This window comes from Nerophis lumbriciformis, linkage group LG22, assembly GCF_033978685.3.
Source record: "Nerophis lumbriciformis linkage group LG22, RoL_Nlum_v2.1, whole genome shotgun sequence".
Lineage (NCBI taxonomy): Eukaryota > Metazoa > Chordata > Actinopteri > Syngnathiformes > Syngnathidae > Nerophis > Nerophis lumbriciformis.
Window position 1 is genome coordinate 23,049,186 of NC_084569.2, and position 21,576 is coordinate 23,070,761.

General features: G+C 42.2%; 1 protein-coding gene across 2 annotated transcripts; it reads right to left on the reverse strand.

The window, feature by feature from the left end:
• Window positions 1-461: 461 nt before the first annotated feature.
• On the reverse strand, window positions 462-21,090 carry LOC133615414 (GTPase IMAP family member 8). 2 transcript variants are annotated; one of them, XM_061973985.2, is made up of 7 exons: window positions 20,573-21,090; window positions 10,850-11,414; window positions 10,684-10,781; window positions 10,491-10,622; window positions 8,268-8,858; window positions 4,916-5,019; window positions 462-2,580 (listed from the first exon to the last, which is right to left on the reverse strand). In XM_061973985.2, the coding sequence occupies exons 1-6, from the start codon at window positions 20,601-20,603 to the stop codon at window positions 4,946-4,948; spliced, it is 1,491 nt and encodes a 496-aa protein (XP_061829969.1). In that variant the 5' UTR covers window positions 20,604-21,090; the 3' UTR covers window positions 462-2,580; window positions 4,916-4,945. The 2 variants fall into 2 exon arrangements, with proteins under 2 accessions (XP_061829969.1, XP_061829968.1); XM_061973984.2 differs by having other exon boundaries at window positions 462-5,019.
• Between the last annotated feature and the right edge of the window lie 486 nt (window positions 21,091-21,576).

Sequence of the window (21,576 nt, forward strand, 5' to 3'; positions counted from 1 at the left end):
CAGTATTTTACTGTGAAATAACATTTAGATCATGTGAAATATTGGGATACAGTAAATTTTCACAGTAATGTGTTGTAACATTAGACTCTTTTTTTTTGACTGTGAAATAACATTTAATTGCTGTGAAATATAATAATATAGTCATTTGTTGTAATATTACAGTACATTTTGATTACAGTATTTTACTTTGAAATAACATTTAGATCATGTGAAATATTGGGGTATTGTAATTTTCACAGTCATTTGTTGAAATATTAGACTCTTTTTTTTGACTGTGAAATAATATTTAATTGCTGTGATATAAAGAATATCGTCATTTGTTGTAATATTACAGTACATTTTGATTACAATATTTTACTGTGAAAAATTGCTGTGAAAACCTGGTCATTTTTTTTACAATTTCTTCCTTAAGGACAGAATTTTTTCATATATTTTTAAAAAGCCAAACATACACAACAATATATCCGTATCTTTTTATTTTTATACCAATGAACCAAAGTGCTGATGATGACGTAATCACCATGGAGAGGGACAACACAGCAAGTCACGTCACTTTTGGGTACCAGTGAAGTGTCCCAACTTACAGAATAGTGCACAAAAATGCGCGACTAAAAGCAACATTAACAACATTTACAGTGTGAATACAGTGTAACTCATGCTTTGTAAGCGCTGCGCTAGGCTACGTCACGACAAGAAAGCATAGAGCCTACAGTTTACAGCACGACATAAGTCACATAAATATGGTGCGTGTAAAAGTATTTTCCTCTTGAAAATGCTTGCAGCTGTCGAAGTACAGGGATGTGATGTCAGATATTCAAGCAGAGGGATGTACAAAACCCAAAACCAGTGAAGTTGGCACGTTGTGTAATTCGTAAATAAAAACAGAATACAATGGTTTGCAAATCCTTTTAAACTTATATTCAGTTGAATAGACTGCAAAGACAAGATATTTAATGTTCGAACTGAGAAACTTGTTTTTTTTTAATGCATTTTCAATGGGAGACAGGTCTGGACTACAGGCAGGCCAGTCTAGTACCCACACTCTTTTACTACGAAGCCACACTATTGTAACACGTGACTTGGCATTGTCTTACTGAAATAAGCAGGGGCGTCCATCATAACGTTGCTTGGATGGCAAAATATGTTGCTCCAAAACCTGTATGTACCTTTAAGCATTAACGGTGCCTTCACAAATGTGTAAGTTACCCATGCCTTGGGCACTAATACACCTCCATACCATCACAGATGCTAGCTTTTGAACTTTGCGCCTAGAACATTCGGGATGGTTCTTTTCCTCTTTGGTCCAGAGGAAACAACGTACACAGCTTCCAAAAACAATTGGAAATGTGGACTCGTTAGACCACATAACACTTTTCCACTTTGCATCAGTGCATCTTAGATGAGCTCGGGCCCAGCGAACCCGGCAGTGTTTCTGGGTGTTGTTGATAAATGGCTTTCGCTTTGCATAGTAGAGTTTTAACTTGTACTTACAGATGTAGCGGCGATCTGTAGTTACTGACAGTGTTTTTCTGAAGTGTTCCTGAGCCCATGTTGTGATATCATTTACACACTGATGTCGTTTATTTTATGCAGTACCGCCCGTTGATGGTGAAATCCCTAAATTCCTTGCAATAGCTTGTTGAGAAATGTTGTTCTTAAACTGTTCGACAATTTGCTCAAGCATTTATTCACAAAGTGGTGACCCTCGCCCCATCCTTGTTTGTGAATGACTGAGCATTTCATGGAAGCTGCTTTTATACCCAATCATGGCACCCACCTGTTCCCAATTAGCCTGTTTACCTGTGGGATGTTCCAAATAAGTGTTTGATGAGCATTCCTCAACTTTCTCAGTCTTTTTTGCCACTTGTGCCAGCTATTTTGAAACATGTTGCAGGCATCAAATTCCAAATGAGCTAATATTTGCAAAATATAACAAAGTTTTCCAGTTTGAACTTTAAGTATGTTGTCTTTGCAGTGCATTCAATTGAATATAATTTGAAAATAATTTGCAAATCATTGTATTTTGTTTTTATTCACAATTTACACAACGTGCCAACTTCACTGGGTTTGGGGTTTGTGAGTTCGGAATTTTTTTTTCAGGCACTCCTTTTTTTACCGACATGCATCGTCCAAACATGCCTCAGACAGGTGGCTATAGATATATTTATATAGATCTCGACAATGTAAATAGCAGATTTCTTGATGACGTAGAAAAACATGGCAGCCCTATTGGAGCTCCAGTGATTCATGAGGTTATGTGGTTTCCGTAGCATGCCAAAGCTTGGCGTCTTCTATAGGACACAGCCCTGCAGCGAGGCTTTTTGATGCTGAGGCACATATAGCCGGGGCAACGTTAGCACAAACGTCCTCTCTATGGTCTTACTGTATCTGAGCGTGAGAAGGATGTTTACGACTCCGTTCCTTTAATGGACTACCATGATTATAGCAGCGCTGCAGTCAAGGGCCGCCTTCCGGGGGTTGCGGCAGCACTGACGCGCGTTTAGGCTGGTTCGGTTAAAAGCAACTTTTGGTGCCATCATGAGAACCCTGGCGCGGTTCACTTGAGCTCAGATATGGACGCTAAAAACACAGAACAAACGACACGAATAAAAGCATTTAGAAATGACGAATATTTAGGGATGGGTGCCCTTTCACATTTGACCGATACGGTACCGATTCCCGGTATCTTGGAAATGATAGAACCCATTTTTTGTACTTGTGTGTTCATGTGTTCATAAATGTTCAATTGGTAGGTCGACGTTTAATTCAAACATGTAAAATCGCTAACGCTAATCAGTAGCATGTCTATGGCAAATCCAATGTAAATTAGCATCGAGCTAGCGCATTTTAAAAAGTAGAACATTGTTTAATAATAAAACTTATGTTTTGTTTTCTGATACTTTTGAGTCTCATTTGCAAGTACAGTAGTACCTTTTGGTTCTGTGATGGCACTCTTAAGTCAAATCACTGAAATTAATTGAAATCAATTTACTTGGTGCCTGCCGCCTCAAAAACAGCAACATTTTAACATGTAACATGCCTTTAAAGGAGAAAAACTAACTTTCAGACGAGAAATATTGTATAAAAAACAATAAAATAGAATGTACTAAAAACAACTACACTACGGAATCTCACTCCAGATGCTCTTCTGTCAAACACACCATCAGCAGCTTTTCCATGCTATCATGAATTAATGTTTGTCGTTTGGATATCATTTTAACATTCTTGGCTGGTGTTAAACTCATTCTGCTTCAGTATGGCCCCAAGGCTCCAATTGCTTTGCCAATCACATGAAGCTCTTATCTCAAAACACTCTTAAGTTGAGGCACCACTGTATCATATAGTAGACTTTGCATGCATTTGCAATTCCCAGATGGTAGATGGCAGTAGTGTGAAGACTACTGTGTTTTTCTTAGCCAGGAAGTAGTCCTGGCCATTCAGCTGATACTAGTCTTTTGTTGGGCTCTAAAAAATGTTTATACTGTATTTATTGTACTTATAGCACACCAGCTGTTTGAATGACAGAAGCATTTTAGGTGTAGTTTTCCAAATTTGGAGTTGTTTAAATTGCCACATAAACTCACTAACGCTAATCAGTAGCATGTCTATGGCAAATCCCATGTAAATTAGCATCGAGTATTACCAAAAGTAGAGCCTTATTGTACTTTTTTAATGACTTCTTCTTGCTTTGTTGGAATGAAAAATTGTATCATTACTTCTTAGTGTTTGACTACTTGTTTACCGGCCAAGTGCTTTTAAGTCTGCAGCCGGATGTGACGTCACATGCAACAAAGGTGTCTAAATATGGCATTGTTTGATTTCACGTGAATCGATACCCCGTAGAACTGATGGAATTGGGTACCCATCCCTAGACGTAGTCAAAGAAAAATATTGCCTGAGACAGGCTATTACACATCATGAGTCGTTAAATATGTGTTTGATCAGATATAAACAGAAATGTATGTTTATTTTGAGAAAACGGCACATATTCGGTGGTCCCAATGCCAAGCCAACTACGCCAAAGGATATTATCGTTTTTTTCCCTTTTTTTTTAACCAAACCACTTAAGATTTATCATGTGACCCACATCTGTAGTTTTTCTATAAGTGTGGCAGGTTTCGCTCCAGCGAGATCACTTCAACCCTTCCTTAAAAAAAAAAAAAGGACCTACTCTGGGGATCGACTTTTTTTTTTTACAGGGCGCCGCCCTAGTGGCGACCCATCAGCGTTCCTGTTCAGTGTATGTCTGCCTTTGATTGGGTCTGTGCTGAAAATGGAATTTGGTTGTACTTGTGCAATGAGAATAAAGTGCTATACAATCCTATATCCTACGTCTCCTCCAGTGGAAACTAATCAAATATTAACAAAGGAATCGTATTTAAATACCACTCAAAATTCATAGTTCTAAAACAATAGATCAGGTTTGCTTCAAATTAACATTGGCAGACGTTTTTCATCTATTGGCACAATGCCCGTGTTTTGGTTTGGCATTCAATGTTTTTCTTTCGACAGACAGCGTTTTCTATGAAGCGTTTGATCCAAGGGATCACAGAGCAGGGGATGTAAAAAAAAAAAAAAAATCAAATCAAATGTGCAAAACAGAAGGAAATGCTCCCAAGCTGCCTGCTTCTGATAATGTCATCTTAAACAAATCCCCTTCGTGTTGTTAAACGGATTAGATTTATAATGCAGACTTTCAACTCACGAGTCTTAACCGTGTAAATATATTCATAAAATATATTTATAAACAGCTCAGAAAGGTGTCTTTTACATCCAAGCAACCATTGCTACTCACCAATACCCTCTATTTCCTACAACGGTCTAGAATAAATATCTAGATGAGGTTAAAGGTATATAAGGTTATGTTTGGGCCTACTGGATACTCAAAAATAACAGTAAACACACACACACTCACACAGGGCCACTTTGCTTTCTTCACCCTTCATCACTGCAGCTCGCATCCTCGACAGTCGTCCTCGGGCTCGGTGTTGTCGGACGAGTAGGAGCTCTCCTCGCTCACTGTCAAATGCAACACAAATCTCATTATGCAGAGTTGACGACAAGGCACAAACAGCACTCGGACTCATGTGTCAAAAATACATTTTCACCAAGTATCACGTCTTCAGATAGGGTTTTCATATAACTAGGAGTGTCCTGATCCAATCGGATATCAGCAAAAAAACAAGGATCGGATTATATAGGCCTGCATCTAAAATCTCCGATACAAGCAGTCTGCAGCGTATTACAAAGTTAGCATTTACATTTCCTCCAATAAGCACACAAGTTTCGGTCTTCTATTTCAGTGAAGTTGTTTACAAAAGGCAAACATAGTAGGATATAAGCTACTAGGAGCTAGCAGCAACACAGCAGCTAAGCACACAATAGCACAGAAACTAGACATACAGTACAGGCCAAAAGTTTGTACACACCTTCTCATTCAATGCGTTTTCTTTATTTTCATGACTATTTACATTGTAGATTGTCACTGAAGGCATCAAAACTATGAATGAACACATGTGGAGTTATGTACTTAACAAAAAAAGGTGAAATAACTGAAAACACGTTTTATATTATAGTTTCTTCAAAATAGCCACCATTTACTCTGATTACTGCTTTGCACACTCTTGGCATTCTCTCCATGAGCTTCAAGAAGTAGTCACCTGAAATGGTTTTCACTTCACAGGTGTGCCTTATCAGGGTTGATTAGTGGAATTTCTTGCTTTATCAATGGGTTTGGGACCATCAGTTGTGTTGTGAATGAGAAGATGTGTCCAAACTTTTGGCCTGTACTGTATGTAGTAAGTGTCCTTAATTAATTGATCAACATTGCAGTCTAAAATAATTGTCCATGTAAACATGTATCAAATAGTTATAACTGCATATCATTTACAGATCTTCAAAGCATTAGGAAGGATTTAATAAAAAATGTGTTCCGAGCGTTCAACTTGCCACATCAGGAAAATTCAACTAAACTGTTTTGAGAGCCACATTTCGAGGAATCTAAGGATCGGTGTGCAGGACTTCTCCTTTCACTATTATTCATATTTTGTATATTCCGGAGAACCAGCGTCCTCTATGGTAAACACTTGACTTAAGTCGATTTAGTATGTTACAGTTTTAAAGGACCTTCTGCAAAAAAAAGTTAGTCAAAGATCATGACAGTACTCTTGTGTTTTTAAGAATCTGCTGCACAAATGTGAGTCTTTCACAAGTTTTTTTAACCAAACTTGTGGGCCACAATTTGAATAGCCCAAATGATGAAACAAAGAGGACCTAAGAAGGAACCTTAAGGAACACCACTAGCATAACTAAAGAATGAGAACTAAAGACTACTGAAGTAAACAAGCTACAGCAACAACTTAGTTACATAAATCACAAAAAGTAGAGGACTTAATGGGGTGCCTTGAGGAACACCTCGGTTAGGTAAATCAGTGTTCTATGTTTTCAAGCAAGACTAAAATGTCAATGCAAGGATCTGCCAATGTGTTCACAGTGGTCTAAGTTCTTCTATACAACAGGAGCACTCCAGTGTTTTTAGGAATTTGCTGCAAAAATGTTTGTCTCCCAAGTTTTGAACTGAACTCAGGGGGCCGATATGATGTCTACATCAATAGCTTAACTTCACTAATTATGTGGCCACCAAGTGTCGCCAAAAACAATTACTATTATACTTCAACTTCAAGACAGCACAAGTCCATTCCAAATGTTTAACAATAAATAGGTCATAAATAAATAAATGGGTTATAATTGTATAGCGCTTTTCTACCTTCAAGGTACTCAAAGCGCTTTGACAGTATTACCACATTCACCCATTCACACACACATTCACACACTGATGGCGGGACCTGCCATGCAAGGCGCTAACCAGCAGCCATCAGGAGCAAGGAGTGAAGTGTCTTGCCCAAGGACACAACGGACGCGACTAGGATGGTAGAAGGTGGGGATTGAACCCCAGTAACCAGCAACACTCCGATTGCTAGCACGGCCACTCTACCAACTTCGCCACGCCGTCCCTGTCAGTGTTTTTCTTACCTGCCATTGTTCTCTGTTTGAGTAATTGCCCTCGAGCAAGCCTTTTCTAACATTCCACACTACAAAGTAATAAAAGTATGTATGATTCATGCTGAAAACGTAGGCCTGTGCCGATAACAAATTTTGCTGGACGATATATTGACCTACAAATTATTGCCGTAAAACAATATTATTGCCATTATGTTTTTGAGACCAGATTAAAAACTGATGTAATGACAATACATTAGAATAATGTAAGTATACCCTTTCAAATGCAATTAACTTGTATTTCTCCTATATTTCAACATTTTAATTGAAATGTAAGCTTTTAAATACAAAATTAAATAAAGCAAACAAATAATAAAAATAAAATATACCCTGTCTATAAGCAAAATGTTGCACTTTAATATAAATCACAACCAAAATCAATAAAATAGGCTCTGTCTCTGTTAAAGGGGGGGTTGTTGGGCCCTCAAATACACACAATCAAAACAATAAACAAAATGGATAAATGGACTTATACTGTCTTAAGTTGAAGTGAAGTGGTAATTGTTTTTTTGTCCACACTTAGTGGCCACGCTACGCTAATTCATGAAGTTAAGCTCATGGTGCAGTAATTTAAATGATGCAGACACGTGTGATACTGGATACTTTCTTTGCCTTGGAGACTTTGTATCTGTAAGTAATATGCAACTAAAACAATTTAATACTTGTTTATATTTACAAATGTAGTGTTTTAGACTGCAGTAATCCACAATTAGCGACTCTTATTACCCATGTCTAGATAGTATGCTACTGTGTGCTTAGCTGTTGTGTAGCTGCTAGCATGTTTACCTTTTGTAAATTATTTCACTAATTTACAAGAAGATATCATTTTTTTGCTGATATTGGACAGATATCAGTATCAGATCCGGACACTCTTACATTGAATATGCACTGCAGTTCAACTGGTAAGTACAATTTTTAGCAACTTTTTGACCCTTTGACTGAGCAAGCTATAACATCTTCAAGGAATTTATACTTTTTGGGCCTAAGTTTAGATCTCAAGCATTGTTATGATGCACAACATACAACGCACCAAAGCTCTAATCCTGGAGTTGTAATAAAAGAAACACCACTAAGTATGATATATTTCAGTGAAAACAATAAAACAATAATTTAGTAACATTGAGCCTCTGTAACAGTGTCAATAATAAACATGTATTTATTTGGCAGAGCTCTTGTATTGGAGGTGAAATTCAAAAGGTTGGACTTACGCCACTCAGTCTGCACAGGAAGGAAGGCCTTGTCACCGTTCTCCCTGATCATCTCCTCAATCCTATCCAGGAGGTTTGAGACGCTCCTGTCCTTGCCGGGGATCTTACTGTCCAGGACGTGGTAATAGTTCCCACAGTACTCAAGCAGTCTTTGCAGCTCCCGGCCCCCTCGGAGTATGTGCTCCTCAATGGGCGTGCGGCCCAGCCAGTCGCCACAACTGAACAGTACCATGGTGTGGAGGCAGGCGCCGTCACCGAAAAGGGTCTCAATGTGGGACAGAAGCGTTCTCCTCTTCCTGGCCGTGAGGGAGGAGACCACCGGGAGAACCAGTAACAGAGTGTGGGGTCCGGGTCGCAGGAGGGCGGCGCCACGCTGCGACTCCTGGCGGATGCGCTTGGGGGTACGCCGCACTGAGAACCAGTCCCAGCCCGGGGTGTCCACTATGGTGACCCTGCGACCAGACACAAGCGCCTGCCTCCGGAGGCAGAGGTCGGTCTCCTGGCCTGACTCAAAGTACCGACGACCCAGGATGGAGTTCCCGACGGAGCTTTTTCCAACACCCTTCCAGCCCAACAACAGCAACCTCAATTCTGCCCACACAGGTACAGAAAGGAAAGAATGATGAAGTGAGAATAAGAGGTTTTGTAGCACTATAAATCAATTTTTTATCTATTACAGTATAATACTATAGTAAGTCAACTTAGATAGACGTTATAGAGTAGTCAGTGTACAGCTTGTATAGCAGTATAGATTTACTAGCCACTGAAAATGGCATGACTGTCTAAATATCTGTCAACATAAGTGAGTACCAAGGTACTTGTGTCTTGTCAAGCATGGTGGTGGTAGCATCATGGTCTGGGGCTGTATAAGTGCTCCCGGCACTGGGGAGCTGTAGTTCGTTAAAGGGGAAACATGATTTTCAACTCTTCAAACGAGGTACAACGAAATAACTGCGCAAATGCAAGGCATGTATTTAGATTTTGTGTGATGCCGTAGAATATTATAATCAAAATTATATTTTTGAAGTTGTTTTTGTACAAGGATTCTTACCGATTATTAATTGGGATATCTTATGAGCAATAATGAATAACTAGAGTATGCAATTTCGGAAGAAATTTCGGTGAACGCTGAAAAGCCCAAGCCAAATTAAAACGAACTAACAGGCAGCACACGCCCGCCAGATAGATTTGATTCACAAAATAAACTGCCTTAAAGCATGTATCAGCAAAATGAGCTGGAAAAAGCTAGCATGCAAACATTAGCAGCATGCGTCAAGCACGGAATTATATGACCCTGAGGCGTATGTCTGTAAAATTATCTAACAAAAAGCTAACATGCTAACGTTAGCATGCTTACAGTAAGCATGTATCAAGTACCAAGTTATAGGACTCTGAGGTAAACGCCTGCAAAGTTGGCTGAAAAAGCGAGCATGTTAACTTTAACATGTTAACAGTTAGCATGAGGCAATACCAATTATGTGATTCTGAATACCTGTAAAATAAGTTTTTTGAAAATTAGCATGCTAATGTTAGCATGTTAACATGCTGACAATTAACATGTGTCAAGTACCAACCTATATGATTCTGAGGTGTACATCTTCAAAATAAGCTAAAAAAACAACTATCATGCTAACATTAACATATTAACAGTTAGCATGTGTTAATGTTTAAGTTATATGATTCTGAGGTGTGCACCTTCAAACTTAGCTAAAAAAAGCTAGCACGCTTACACTAACATATTCACAGTTCGCATGTCAATACCAAGTTACATTCATCTGAATAGCTGTAACATTAGCTATAAAAGTTAGCATGCTAATGTGAGAAAGTTAACATGCCAACAGTCAACAAGTGTCAACTACCAAATTATGAGTCTGAGGTGTATACCTGCATAATAAGCTAAAAAGACTACCATGCTAACATTAACATGTCAACAGTTGGCGTGTATCAAGTACCAACTTTTATGACTCTGAGGTGCATTCTTGCACAATTAGCTTAAAAAGTTAGCATGCTAATGTTAACATGCTAACAGTTAGTATGTGTCAAGCACCAACTTACATGACTCCGAGATCCATACAGTACTAGTGCAATTGAAATGCGAAAATTCTGGGGAAACCCGGGAATTTTTGTAACTGGGAAAACTTGTTAGTTTGAATGTCCAAGATGAGTTGAATGTGTGATGTCCTCCATTTGCACACATTAAACACAACACAAGCTTCCTGGTACCTCTTGGAGGTCCTCCAATCATCTGCTCCCTCTGTCTGGCGTGCTCCTCCATCCTCATTCTCTCCTCCTCCAGTGCTCGCCTCGCCTGCTCCTCCTCCAGAAGAATCAGCTCGTTCACCTCAAAGTACCAGCCTGCGCAAACATGAACCATTCAATACCGAGTAGTAAAATACGACTTGAGATATAAACAAACCTTGGTTGTCGGTGATCATTTCCTCCACCTTCTCCATCAGTTCAGGTACCTGTGTGGTGTCCTCCGTTTCTTTCCAGTTGTTGTCGAAAGCGTGATACCTGCGGGTAGAAGGACATACGGCTATAGCGTGTCTTCTAATAATTTAAGAGGAGTATAAGGATTGTACCTGCTTCCACATCTCTCCACCAGCCACTGGAGGCTCTCTCCAGTGTTTGCAATGTGCTCCTCAATGAAGACCCCCTTCTGCAGCTTGTCCACCCCAGTGAAGAGCACCATGGAGTATCTCCAGGTTCCTCCCCCCAGGGCCCCCAGCTGCTCCTCGGCGGCCCTCCTCTCAGTGTCTGTGAAAGGCTGAGTGACGGACACCACCAGCAGGATGGCGTGCGGGCCGGGGGGGCACAGGATCGCCCCCATGCAGGGGCCCTCGCTATCCAGGCTGGGCGGGGGCCTCGACGGGCTCTCCGACTCCGCGGCTGTGTTCCCGTTATCGTCCGCTTCGGTGTCGTTCTCCGCGTCACTGGGGATGACCCACGGGGGCGTGTCCACCACCGTGACCCGACGGCCGAAGATCTCCGTCTGACCCACGTTGCTGTGAGTAGTCTCCGTCCCCGCGTCAAAGACTTCCTCCCCCAGGATGGTGTTGGCTGAGGAGGTCTTACCAGATTTTGGACCCCCGAGGATGAGCAGTCGGCGCTCAGGGGGGTGACGACCCCTCGGGTCCCCTGTCGAAACTAAGGAACATCAGTTGTTTAGACCAGTGTTTTTCAACCTTTTTTGAGCCAATCCAGCGGCACACCACTATCAGAAAATGTAAAAAGGAAACTTGGCAATATAAAGTCCATCCATCCATCCATCCATTTTCTACCGCTTGTCCTGTTCAGGGTCGCGGGGGATGCTCGAGCCTATCTCAGCTGCATTCGGGCGGAAGGCGGGGTACACCCTGGAAGAGTCGCCACCTCATCGCAGGGCCAACACAGATAGACAGACAACATTCACACTCACATTCACACGCTAGGGCCAATTTAGTGTTGCCAATCAACCTATCCCCAGGTGCGTGTCTTTGGAGGTGGGAGGAAGCTGGAGTACCCGGAGGGAACCCACGCAGTCACGGGGAGAACATGCAAACTCCACACAGAAAGATCCCGAGCCCAGGATCGAACCCAGGACCTTCTCATCAAATACCTGATGCAATTGTTCGATATGACTTCAAACCATAACCATCCATGCATCATTAATTCTCTTGTCTCAAAGTAGGCTTACAAAGCAATTACCGGTAGCTACCTGCTGCTACCTACTGATATAGAAGAGTATTACACGGTTACTCTGCTGATTTCTAGACGGCACAGACACTCAACAACGGCATGTTATTTGCGGATTATAATTATTGGTTTGCCAAAAATATTTTCACCAATTAGGTGAAATTGCATAATTTGGCACACCAAACAATATCTCACGATATACTGACCACGGCACAGTGGTTGAAAAACACAGGTTTAGACTAGGGTCTTCCACTCTTTTGCAGGAGTGGAAAGCTAGCATGTTTAACTAACATAGAGATTCTCAATTAGAGACAAACATTTCCGAGAACCTGATAATTATTATGCTATGTTATGTTCCCGTGTACTTACTTATGAATACTAGAGTGTAGACACAAACAATAAATATCTCGTGACGTGCGGTCACTAGAGGGCCTCACCTGCCATCATGGGGGAAAAAATGTAAAAAGAAAAAAAAAAAATTAAATTGTTATATGTATCCAGTGATTATACTATAAAGTTATTTTCCATTTAACTTCACCAGTTTTAGATTATTTGTATTCAAAATCACTGAATTTTCACATTTGCCATTCAAATACTGAGAAGAGACGGTGCGGTGATCAGCAGCCAGTTGAGGCACGTCACTCAATTGTGCCTCACCATGGATTGCGGACTCGGCTAACTGCTGGCCTGCTGTGCAGTGAGACCGTATTGCTATATGAATTATATTATACATTTCCATACTTTAGTTAGCTGAGGTATATAATGTACAGTGTATTGTGTCAACAACTGTATGTGTGTAACATATTTCTTGTGCTGAGCAATCATAAAACTGCTGCGAAGACGCACTGTGTGAGGCTCGCGTAATCCCGCCTCCTGGTGCCGGTTAATGCACCCCCTGCCGCAGACTGCACCCCCCGACGGGAGCGCCATACCAACCAAAGCCCACACCCAAACCCTCCACGTGCAAGACCGAATCCACCCAAAAAAAGTCACTTAACAAGAAGTCAAAAAGTGCAAAACAACATTGCTCGCGCCGGAGGAGCCGTGAACGACTACAGGGACACAACATTAGGTACACCTGCAGACTGCAGCACGGATTTCATATTTCATTCATTCACAACTCCTCCAACACGAACACCACTGTTCCCGCACTTATAAGTAAAGGTAAGACCATAATAACGTTTTTTTTTATTAAATGTGCTTTTTTGTGTGCTACAGTTTGTATGTGTAAAGTTTAAGTTAAGTTAAAGTACCAATTATTGTCACACACACAATACGTGTGGTGAAATTTGTCCTCTGCATTTGACCCATCCTCTTGCTCACCCCCTGGGATGTGAGGGGAGCAGTGGGCAGCAGCGGCGCCGCACCCGGGAATAATTGTTGGTGATTTAACCCGCAATTCCAACCCCTGATGCTGAGTGCCAAGCAGGGAAGAATGCTGGTATGAGCTTTTAAACATAACCCGTTAACTGCTGCCAATCAAATGGTGAATAAGATACTCTTTAGGGTTCATATGTTTGTAAATCTTACTGTGATGAAGTCAGTGCCTCACCAGTCATGAACCTCACCGCACGTCACTGCTCGACCCACCGCTTGAGAAACACTGCACTAAGAGTTGTCAATGTGTGTCATTAAAATAAGAAAGCACTTGAAGGACATTATTTTAGTTTAGTTTAGTTTAGTTTAAAACTTCAGAGACAAAACATTTTTGCAGCAAATTCCTAAAAACACTACAGTGCTCCTGTTGTACAGAAGAACTTGGACCATTGTAAACACATTGGCAGATCCTTGCATTGACATTTTAGCCATGCTAGCAAACATAAAACACTGAGGTCCAAACTTGCGATCTACATAACTGAGGCATTCCTCAAGGCATCCCTTTAAGTCCTCTCCTGTTTTGGCAGTTACACATTTATTTCATAATGTGATTTATGTAACTAAGATGTTGCAGCAGCTTGTTTATTTCAGATGTAGTCAGTAGTGATGTGTTCAACTTCTTCAGTTATACTAGTGGTGGTCCTCAAGGTTCCATCTTAGGTCCTCTCTTTTTCTCTATTTGGGCTATTTACAGGCATGTGAGCAACCTTTGAGGAAAAAATAGGAAAACTGACGAAAAAAAGTGGAGAATTTCTATCAGCACAACAATCAAGACTACATATCCTGCAATTGCACTATATTTTACCTATAGATCATCTACCAACCTCTCTTGGCTGTCTATTTGACACTTACATGCCCCATGTAGGGCTTCACGGTGGCAGAGGGGTTAGTGCATCTGCCTCACAATACGAAGGTCCTGAGTAGTCTTGGGTTCAATCCCGGGCTCGGGATCTTTCTGTGTGGAGTTTGCATGTTCTCCCCGTGACTGCGTGGGTTCCCTCCGGGTACTCCGGCTTCCTCCCACCTCCAAAGACATGCACCTGGGGATAAGTTGATTGGCAACACTAAATTGGCCCTAGTGTGTGGATGTGAGTGTGAATGTTGTCTGTCTATCTGTGTTGGCCCTGCGATGAGGTAGAGACTTGTCCAGGGTGTACACCGCCTTCCGCCCGATTGTAGCTGAGATAGGCTCCAGCGACCCCAAAGGGAATAAGCGGTAGAAAATGGATGGATGGATGGATGCCCCATGTACTGTACCACAGAATATTTAGGTTTTTCTTAGTAGATAATTTACTAACATCATTATCTTTGGAAATGTAATGTACAATTCTATAACATGCATGTAAAGAACTCAGAAAATGTTTCCCATTTGGCAACTCTAACCTGTAGCCAAGCCCCCACGGGTAATGTACTTCCTGTGTTGTGACCTCTGTTTACATCCATCCATCCATCCATCCATTTTCTACCGCTTATTCCCTTTTGGGGTCGCGGGGGGCGCTGGAGCCTATCTCAGCTACAATCGGGCGGAAGGCGGGGTACACCCTGGACAAGTCGCCACCTCATCGCAGGGCCAACACAGATAGACAGACAACATTCACACTCACATTCCCACACTAGGGCCAATTTAGTGTTGCCAATCAACCTAACCTATAGGTGGGAGGAAGCCGGAGTACCCGAAGGGAACCCACGCAGTCACGGGGAGAACATGCAAACTCTACACAGAAAGATCCCGAGCCCGGGATTGAACCCAAGACTACTCTGGACCTTCGTATTGTGAGGCAGATGCACTAACCCCTCTTCCACCGTGCTGCCCCTGTTTACATCCGTCACATCCAAAATATACCTTCTCGCTGGCTATTAATAAATACTCTAGAACTACAACTGGTTAGGAACTTACGGTGTTTGGATTGTAATCATCTAAATATGTTGAGCAGCAAAGTAGAAAGCCGTCAACGTTGTGGCTCGGAGAGCAAACAGAGGCAACGACAAGTAAGCTAACTAGATTATGCTAACGAGCGTTCAACAAATTTTGTTTGAATTCTATTTTTTTATATTCCATAAAAGTGATATTTTGACGGGAAAATTAATGTTTTAAAATGCGGGTTTTTGCGGACATTTCACATGCCTGTATTTAAGTAGTGCCCTGCGGGTTTAGGTAAAAAAAATGTCAATACATTTTTGAAGCGTCCATCCATCCATCCATCTTCTTCCGCTTATGCGAGGTCGAGTCGCGGGGGCAGCAGCCTAAGCAGGGAAGCCCAGACTTCCCTCTCCCCAGCCACTTCGTCCAGCTCTTCCCGGGGTATCCCAAGGCGTTCCCAGGCCAGCCGGGAGACATAGTCTTCCCAACGTGTCCTGGGTCTTCCCCGTGTCCTCCTACCGGTCGGACCTGCCCGAAACACCTCCCTAGGAAGGCGTTTGGGTGGCATCCTTACCAGATGCCCGAAACACCTCATCTGGTTCCTCTCGATGTGGAGGAGCAGCGGCTTTACTTTGAGCTCCTCCCCACCCGGCGGAGGAAACTCATTTCGGCCGCTTGTACCCGTGATCTTGTCCTTTCGGTCATAACCCAAAGCTCATGACCATAGGTGAGTATGGAAACGTAGATCGACCGGTAAATTGAGAGCTTTGCCTTCCGGCTCAGCTCCTTCTTCACCACAACGGATCGATACAGCGTCCGCATTACTGAAGACGCCGCACCGATCCGCCTGTCGATCTCACGATCCACTCTTCCCTCACTCGTGAACAAGACTCCGAGGTACTTGAACTCCTCCACTTGGGGCAGGGTCTCCTCCGCAACTCGGAGATGGCACTCCACCCTTTTCCGGGCGAGAACCATGGACTCAGCTGCGAACCAATCCAGTGAGAGCTGAAGATCCTGGCCAGATGAAGCCATCAGGACCACATCATCTGCAAAAAGCAGAGACCTAATCCTGCAGCCACCAAACCGGATCCCTTCAACGCCTTGACTGCGCCTCGAAATTCTGTCCATAAAAGTTATGAACAGAATCGGTGACAAAGGGCAGCCTTGGCAGATTCTTAAAAACATTTTAGTGCTGTCATAGAGATGATCTTTGATTATAGCACAGCACTGCTGTAAATCTAACAACATAAATAGGCTAAAATCAAATGTATACTGCAGAGGATGCTGGTTCTACAGAATATACAAAATAAGAATAACCGTGAAGGGAGGACCCCTCAGCTTTTTGTAAATGTGGCCCCTGAAGGATTTTTTTATATTTTTTTAATGCTAACTACATAAATTGCTAGCATACACATACACCTAATACAGTGACGTGCAGTCACTAGAGGCAGGTGAGGCGGAATTTTCACATTTGCAGTTCAAATACTGAGAAGAGACGGTGCGGTGATCAGCAGCCAGTTGAGGCACGTCACTCAGTTGTGCCTCACCATGGATTGCGGACTCGGCTAACTGCTGGCCTGCTGTGCAGTGAGACCATATTGCTATATGAACTATATTATACATTTCCATAGTTTAGTTAGCTGAGGTATATAATGTACAGTGTATTTTGTCAACAACTGTATGTGTGTAAAGTATTTCTTGTGCTGAGCGATCATAAAACAGCTGCAAAAGACGCACTGGCTGAGGCTCGCCTCCTGCACCCCCGCCGTAGAATGTACGGCAACCCCTGACGGGAGTGTTGTATCAACTAAAGCCCACACTTAAACTTTCCACGTGCAAGATTGAATCTATTTAAAAAAGTTATTTCATAAGAAGCCAAAAAGTGCAAAAACAATAATGTTCGTGTTGGAGGAGTTGTGAATGACTGCAGGGCCACAACATTAGGTACACCTGCAGTCTGCAGGTGTACCTAATTCACAACTCCTCCAACACGAACATTATTGTTTTTGCACTTTTTGGCTTCTTATTAAATAACATTTGTAACCTATTTCTCTTTGTGATGTTAAGTTCCTGTTATGCGCTGTTATACAGTATATGCCTTGAGCTCTTATTTTGAAGGCGCTAAGAGCGGAAGTGATGACATGTTGGAGTTGAGGGGAAGTTTTTGAAAGAAGGTAAATAAAGTGGTCCTCGTGTAAACTGGAGCCTCCGTGTTTGTTATTTTGTAGTTTCATACAGTATAGGCGACATTTATAAACCCTCGGTTACACTTTTTTAAATAGATTCAATCTTGCACGTGGAAAGTTTAAGTGAGGGCTTTAGTTGATATAACACTCTCGTCAGGGGGTGCATTAATCCAGCACAACAGCGGCTAATGGACTTATCTTATAAGTAAAGGTAAGACCATAATAACGTTTTTTTTTAATTAAATGTGCTTTTTTGTGTGCTACAGTTTGTATGTGTAAAGTTAAAGTTAAGTTAAAGTACCAATGATTGTCACACACACACTAGGTGTAATGAAATTTGTCCTCTGCATTTGACCCATCCCCTTGATCACCCCCTGGGAGGTGAGGGGAGCAGTGGGGAGCAGTGGGCAGCAGCGGCGCCGCACCCGGGAATAATTTTTGGTGATTTAATAACCCCCAATTCCAACCCTTGATGCTGAGTGCCAAGCAGGGAAGAATGCTAGTATGAGCTTTTAAACATAACCCGTTAACTGCTGCCAATCAAATGGTGAATAAGATATTCTTTAGGGTTCATATGTTTGTAAATCTGACTGTGATGAAGTCAGTGCCTCACCAGCCATGAACCTCACCGCACGTCACTGACCTAATAAAATAAATACTGTATATTAATCTTACCATCATATTTCTGCATGCTATCATTAGGTGTTACTGTAACTGGTTAGTTTTAAAGTCACACATATTAAAAAACACACTATCTGTGTTGGCCCTGAGGTGGTGACTTGTCCAGTGTGTACACCGCCTTCCGCCTGAGTGCAGCCGTGACCCCGAAGGGGACAAGCGGTAGAAAATGGATGGATAGATGGACAATACAGCCCTGACATGAGGGTGAGAGGCGTTTTTGTGCGGCAGTAATCATCAAGGCAAGCCAGCAAAGGGGCCGTTACCATGGAAACCAGAGTCAGATGGGACAAAGACAACCCAAACCCCCTTTATTTTGAAAAGAATATTAGTCTTTGGGACAAAGGAAAATATTTTGTGAGGAGCCAGAGGTGGCAGGATTTCTCCTCTTCCTGCTTATGGGCACGAGGGAATTATTTGCTTTAAACCAGGGGTGTCAAACGTACGGCCTAAGGACCAGATCAGGCCTACAAACAGGTTTTATCCGGCCCACGGGATGAGTTTGCTAAGTATAAAAATGTACCTGAAATTTTTGAACGAAAGAAACAGCTGTTCTAAATGTGTCCACTGGATGTCACAATAGCAATTATTTGTATCTTTGTAGATGATGCTACATATGTAAATAAACCACATGATGTTACTACATCAGTCGAGGAAAATTATCAAACTACATAAATAACATACTGTAATTTGATTTTGATAACACATTTTTATCTTGATAGATTGAAAATGAACACCAATGAGTTGACTGTTGAACATTATCACATAATTTATTCAGAAAATATAAATAACGACAAATAAAGTATATACTATTACTATTAACCGCAACAGGTAATTGTAAAAAAAAACAAAAAAAAAACATCATTATGGTTTGTACAATTTCAGAATGTGCTTGTTCTACTTTTAAACAAAGAAAACAATCTGAAGTTGTCTTTATTTTTAAGTTATTGTGCCGTGATTTTACAAGTCCGGCCCACTTGGGAGTAGATTTTTCTCCATGTGGCCCCCGATCAAAAATGAGTTTGACACCCCTGCTTTAAACAATCTCATTGTCGAATAAATCTAAGATGGTGAATCTGGAAATTGACAACGACTTGGTGAGCTTTACTAGAGATTAAAAGAACACGCGTCGGAGAAAAAGTTCTCCTCCCTTCACCCCCAAAACAATTTAGTCGAATATCCCCGATCTACACTGTATTGCCAAAAGTATTTGGCCACCTGCCACATAGGAACTTGAAGTGCCATCCAATGGAATTGTCCAAAATGTTTTGGTATCCTGGAGGATTCAAAGTTCCTTTCACTGGAACTAGGGGGCCAGGCCCAACTCCTGAAAAACAACCCCAACCCATAATTCCTCCTAAACCAAATTTCACACTCGGCACAATGCAGTTCGAAATGTAGCGTTCTCCTGGCAACCTCCAAACCCAGACTCGTCCATCAGATTGTCAGATGGAAAAGCGTGATTAATCACTCCGGAGAAGGCGTCTCCACTGCTCTAGAGTCCAGTGGCGACGTACTTTACACCACTGTATCCGACGCTTTGCATTGGACTTGGTGATGTATAGGTTAGATGCAGCTGCTCGGCCATGGAAACCCATTCCATGAAGCTCTCTGTGTACTGTACGTGGGCTAATTGGAAGGTCACATGAAGTTTGGAGCTCTGTAGCAAATGACTGTGCAGAAAGTCTTTGCACTATGCGCATCAGCATCCGCTGACCCCTCTCTGTCAGTTTACGTGGCATACCACTTGGTGGCTGACTTGCTGTTGTTCCCAAACTCTTCACTTTTCTTATAATAAAGGTGACTTTGGAATATTTAGGAGCGAGGAAATTTCTCGACTGGATTTGTTGCACAGGTGGCATCCTATGACAGTTTCCCGCTGGAAATCACTGAGAGCGTCCCATTCTTTAACAAATGTTTGTAGAAACAGTCTCCATGCCTAAGTTCTTGATTTTATACAACGGGCCTAGTGATTAGGACACCTGATTCTCATCATTTGGATGGGTGGCCAAATACTTTTGGCCATATAGTGTACCTGTTGGAGAAAACCCTGGTTTAGACTCTACTGGAAACACAGGCCTAAGTTTTGAGTCCTTATCTTTGAGAACTCCTTTGCTACTTTACTTCTCCTTTACCGCCTTAAACGTAGTCCTCCTTAATCTCCCTCTCAGCGTGCCTCCCTTTTTGCTTCACTTCCATCCAAAAAGGAATATGGGTCAGAGAGGAGGACCCTTGGACACCTTCCAGGGAGCGCGCCATATGCACAAAAACGACTATATCCTAATAAGTGAAGTTACAAGCCGGAGGTGCACGCTGCGATAAAACAGCGAGGCGGGAAAATGTGTACGATCCGCTCCCTCTGCAGGGGTGATAAAAAGGGGGGCGTAATATGGGGAGGACAACAAGGTTTATTGAGTCATCTTGTACCTCGCTGCTGAACGCATGGGGGACTAAAGCAACAGTTTCACATGCAGGACTGAGGATGACAACTTTTCAGCACGGCAAAAGGATGAAAACACACTTACCAGTGTCAGAGGCAGAGGACACAGCAGCCATCTTGTGTGTAGTAGAACCTCTGGCGTTCTCCTCCTCCGCCCCCCTCCTTCGTCTCCTTCTCGCCTCCACGGTGGATCCCTCCCGTCGGCCCCTTCAGGGAGAGGAGCGAGCGGCGCCTGCGATGGATCCTGTGTCGGGTGCAGAAGGGTGGCAGCTCAATTCCTCCCTGACCCTCATTCTACTGCAGCACTCTCTGTTGTCTACCCTCGCCATTCAAACTCTTCTCTCTCTCTTTTTTTTGGGGCAATCTTATAACCCCTCACTCCAATATTTCCTGTTTCTTCCTCTTCTGTGTACTCATTTTTTCCTCATTTATCCATCCGTGCTGCAGCACGAGCAGAAAGATGTCATCATTCCTTGATGGAGGAGAGAACGCTGTTGCTCAGCAGCAGCAGCATCATCTTCATCATCATCAGTGGGCACAGGATGCAGACTGCAGCCAGGAGGACAGATGGATAGACAAGAGAAGGAGAAGGGAGGGAGGGAGAAAGAAGCAAGAACACACTATTTACAGCTGCATGTATCCTGCAGCAGCACCAACTTGCAGATAGGGATGACGTAGACGGCATGGATAAATTCTTCATGCACTGCCACGTGTTACATAACCCACAAAAGCGCCTAAACTAGCACGTTATATTATCCGTGTTGACAGCGGTGCGTCAATGGCGTGAATTATTGCTGAGCTATGAAAGTTTTACGCTAAACTGAATAAAAAACAATAAAAAATCAGCTAGCCAATCCGTTAACAGGTTAAACGGAGAGTGTGACGTCACTATAGTGCCTTTTTTAAGGAATGTTTGGCTATTAAATTTAACACATAGTAAAAGTGTCTATAAGTTAGAAGAAAAAAACAATTTTCCGTAGGTTTATTTTTATGTTTTTCATTGGTTTATCTCAATTTTATTTTGAAATACAAAAAATCACATTGAAAAACAAAGCGTTCTTTTTTTCAGCGTCAAGAGCAAAATGTACA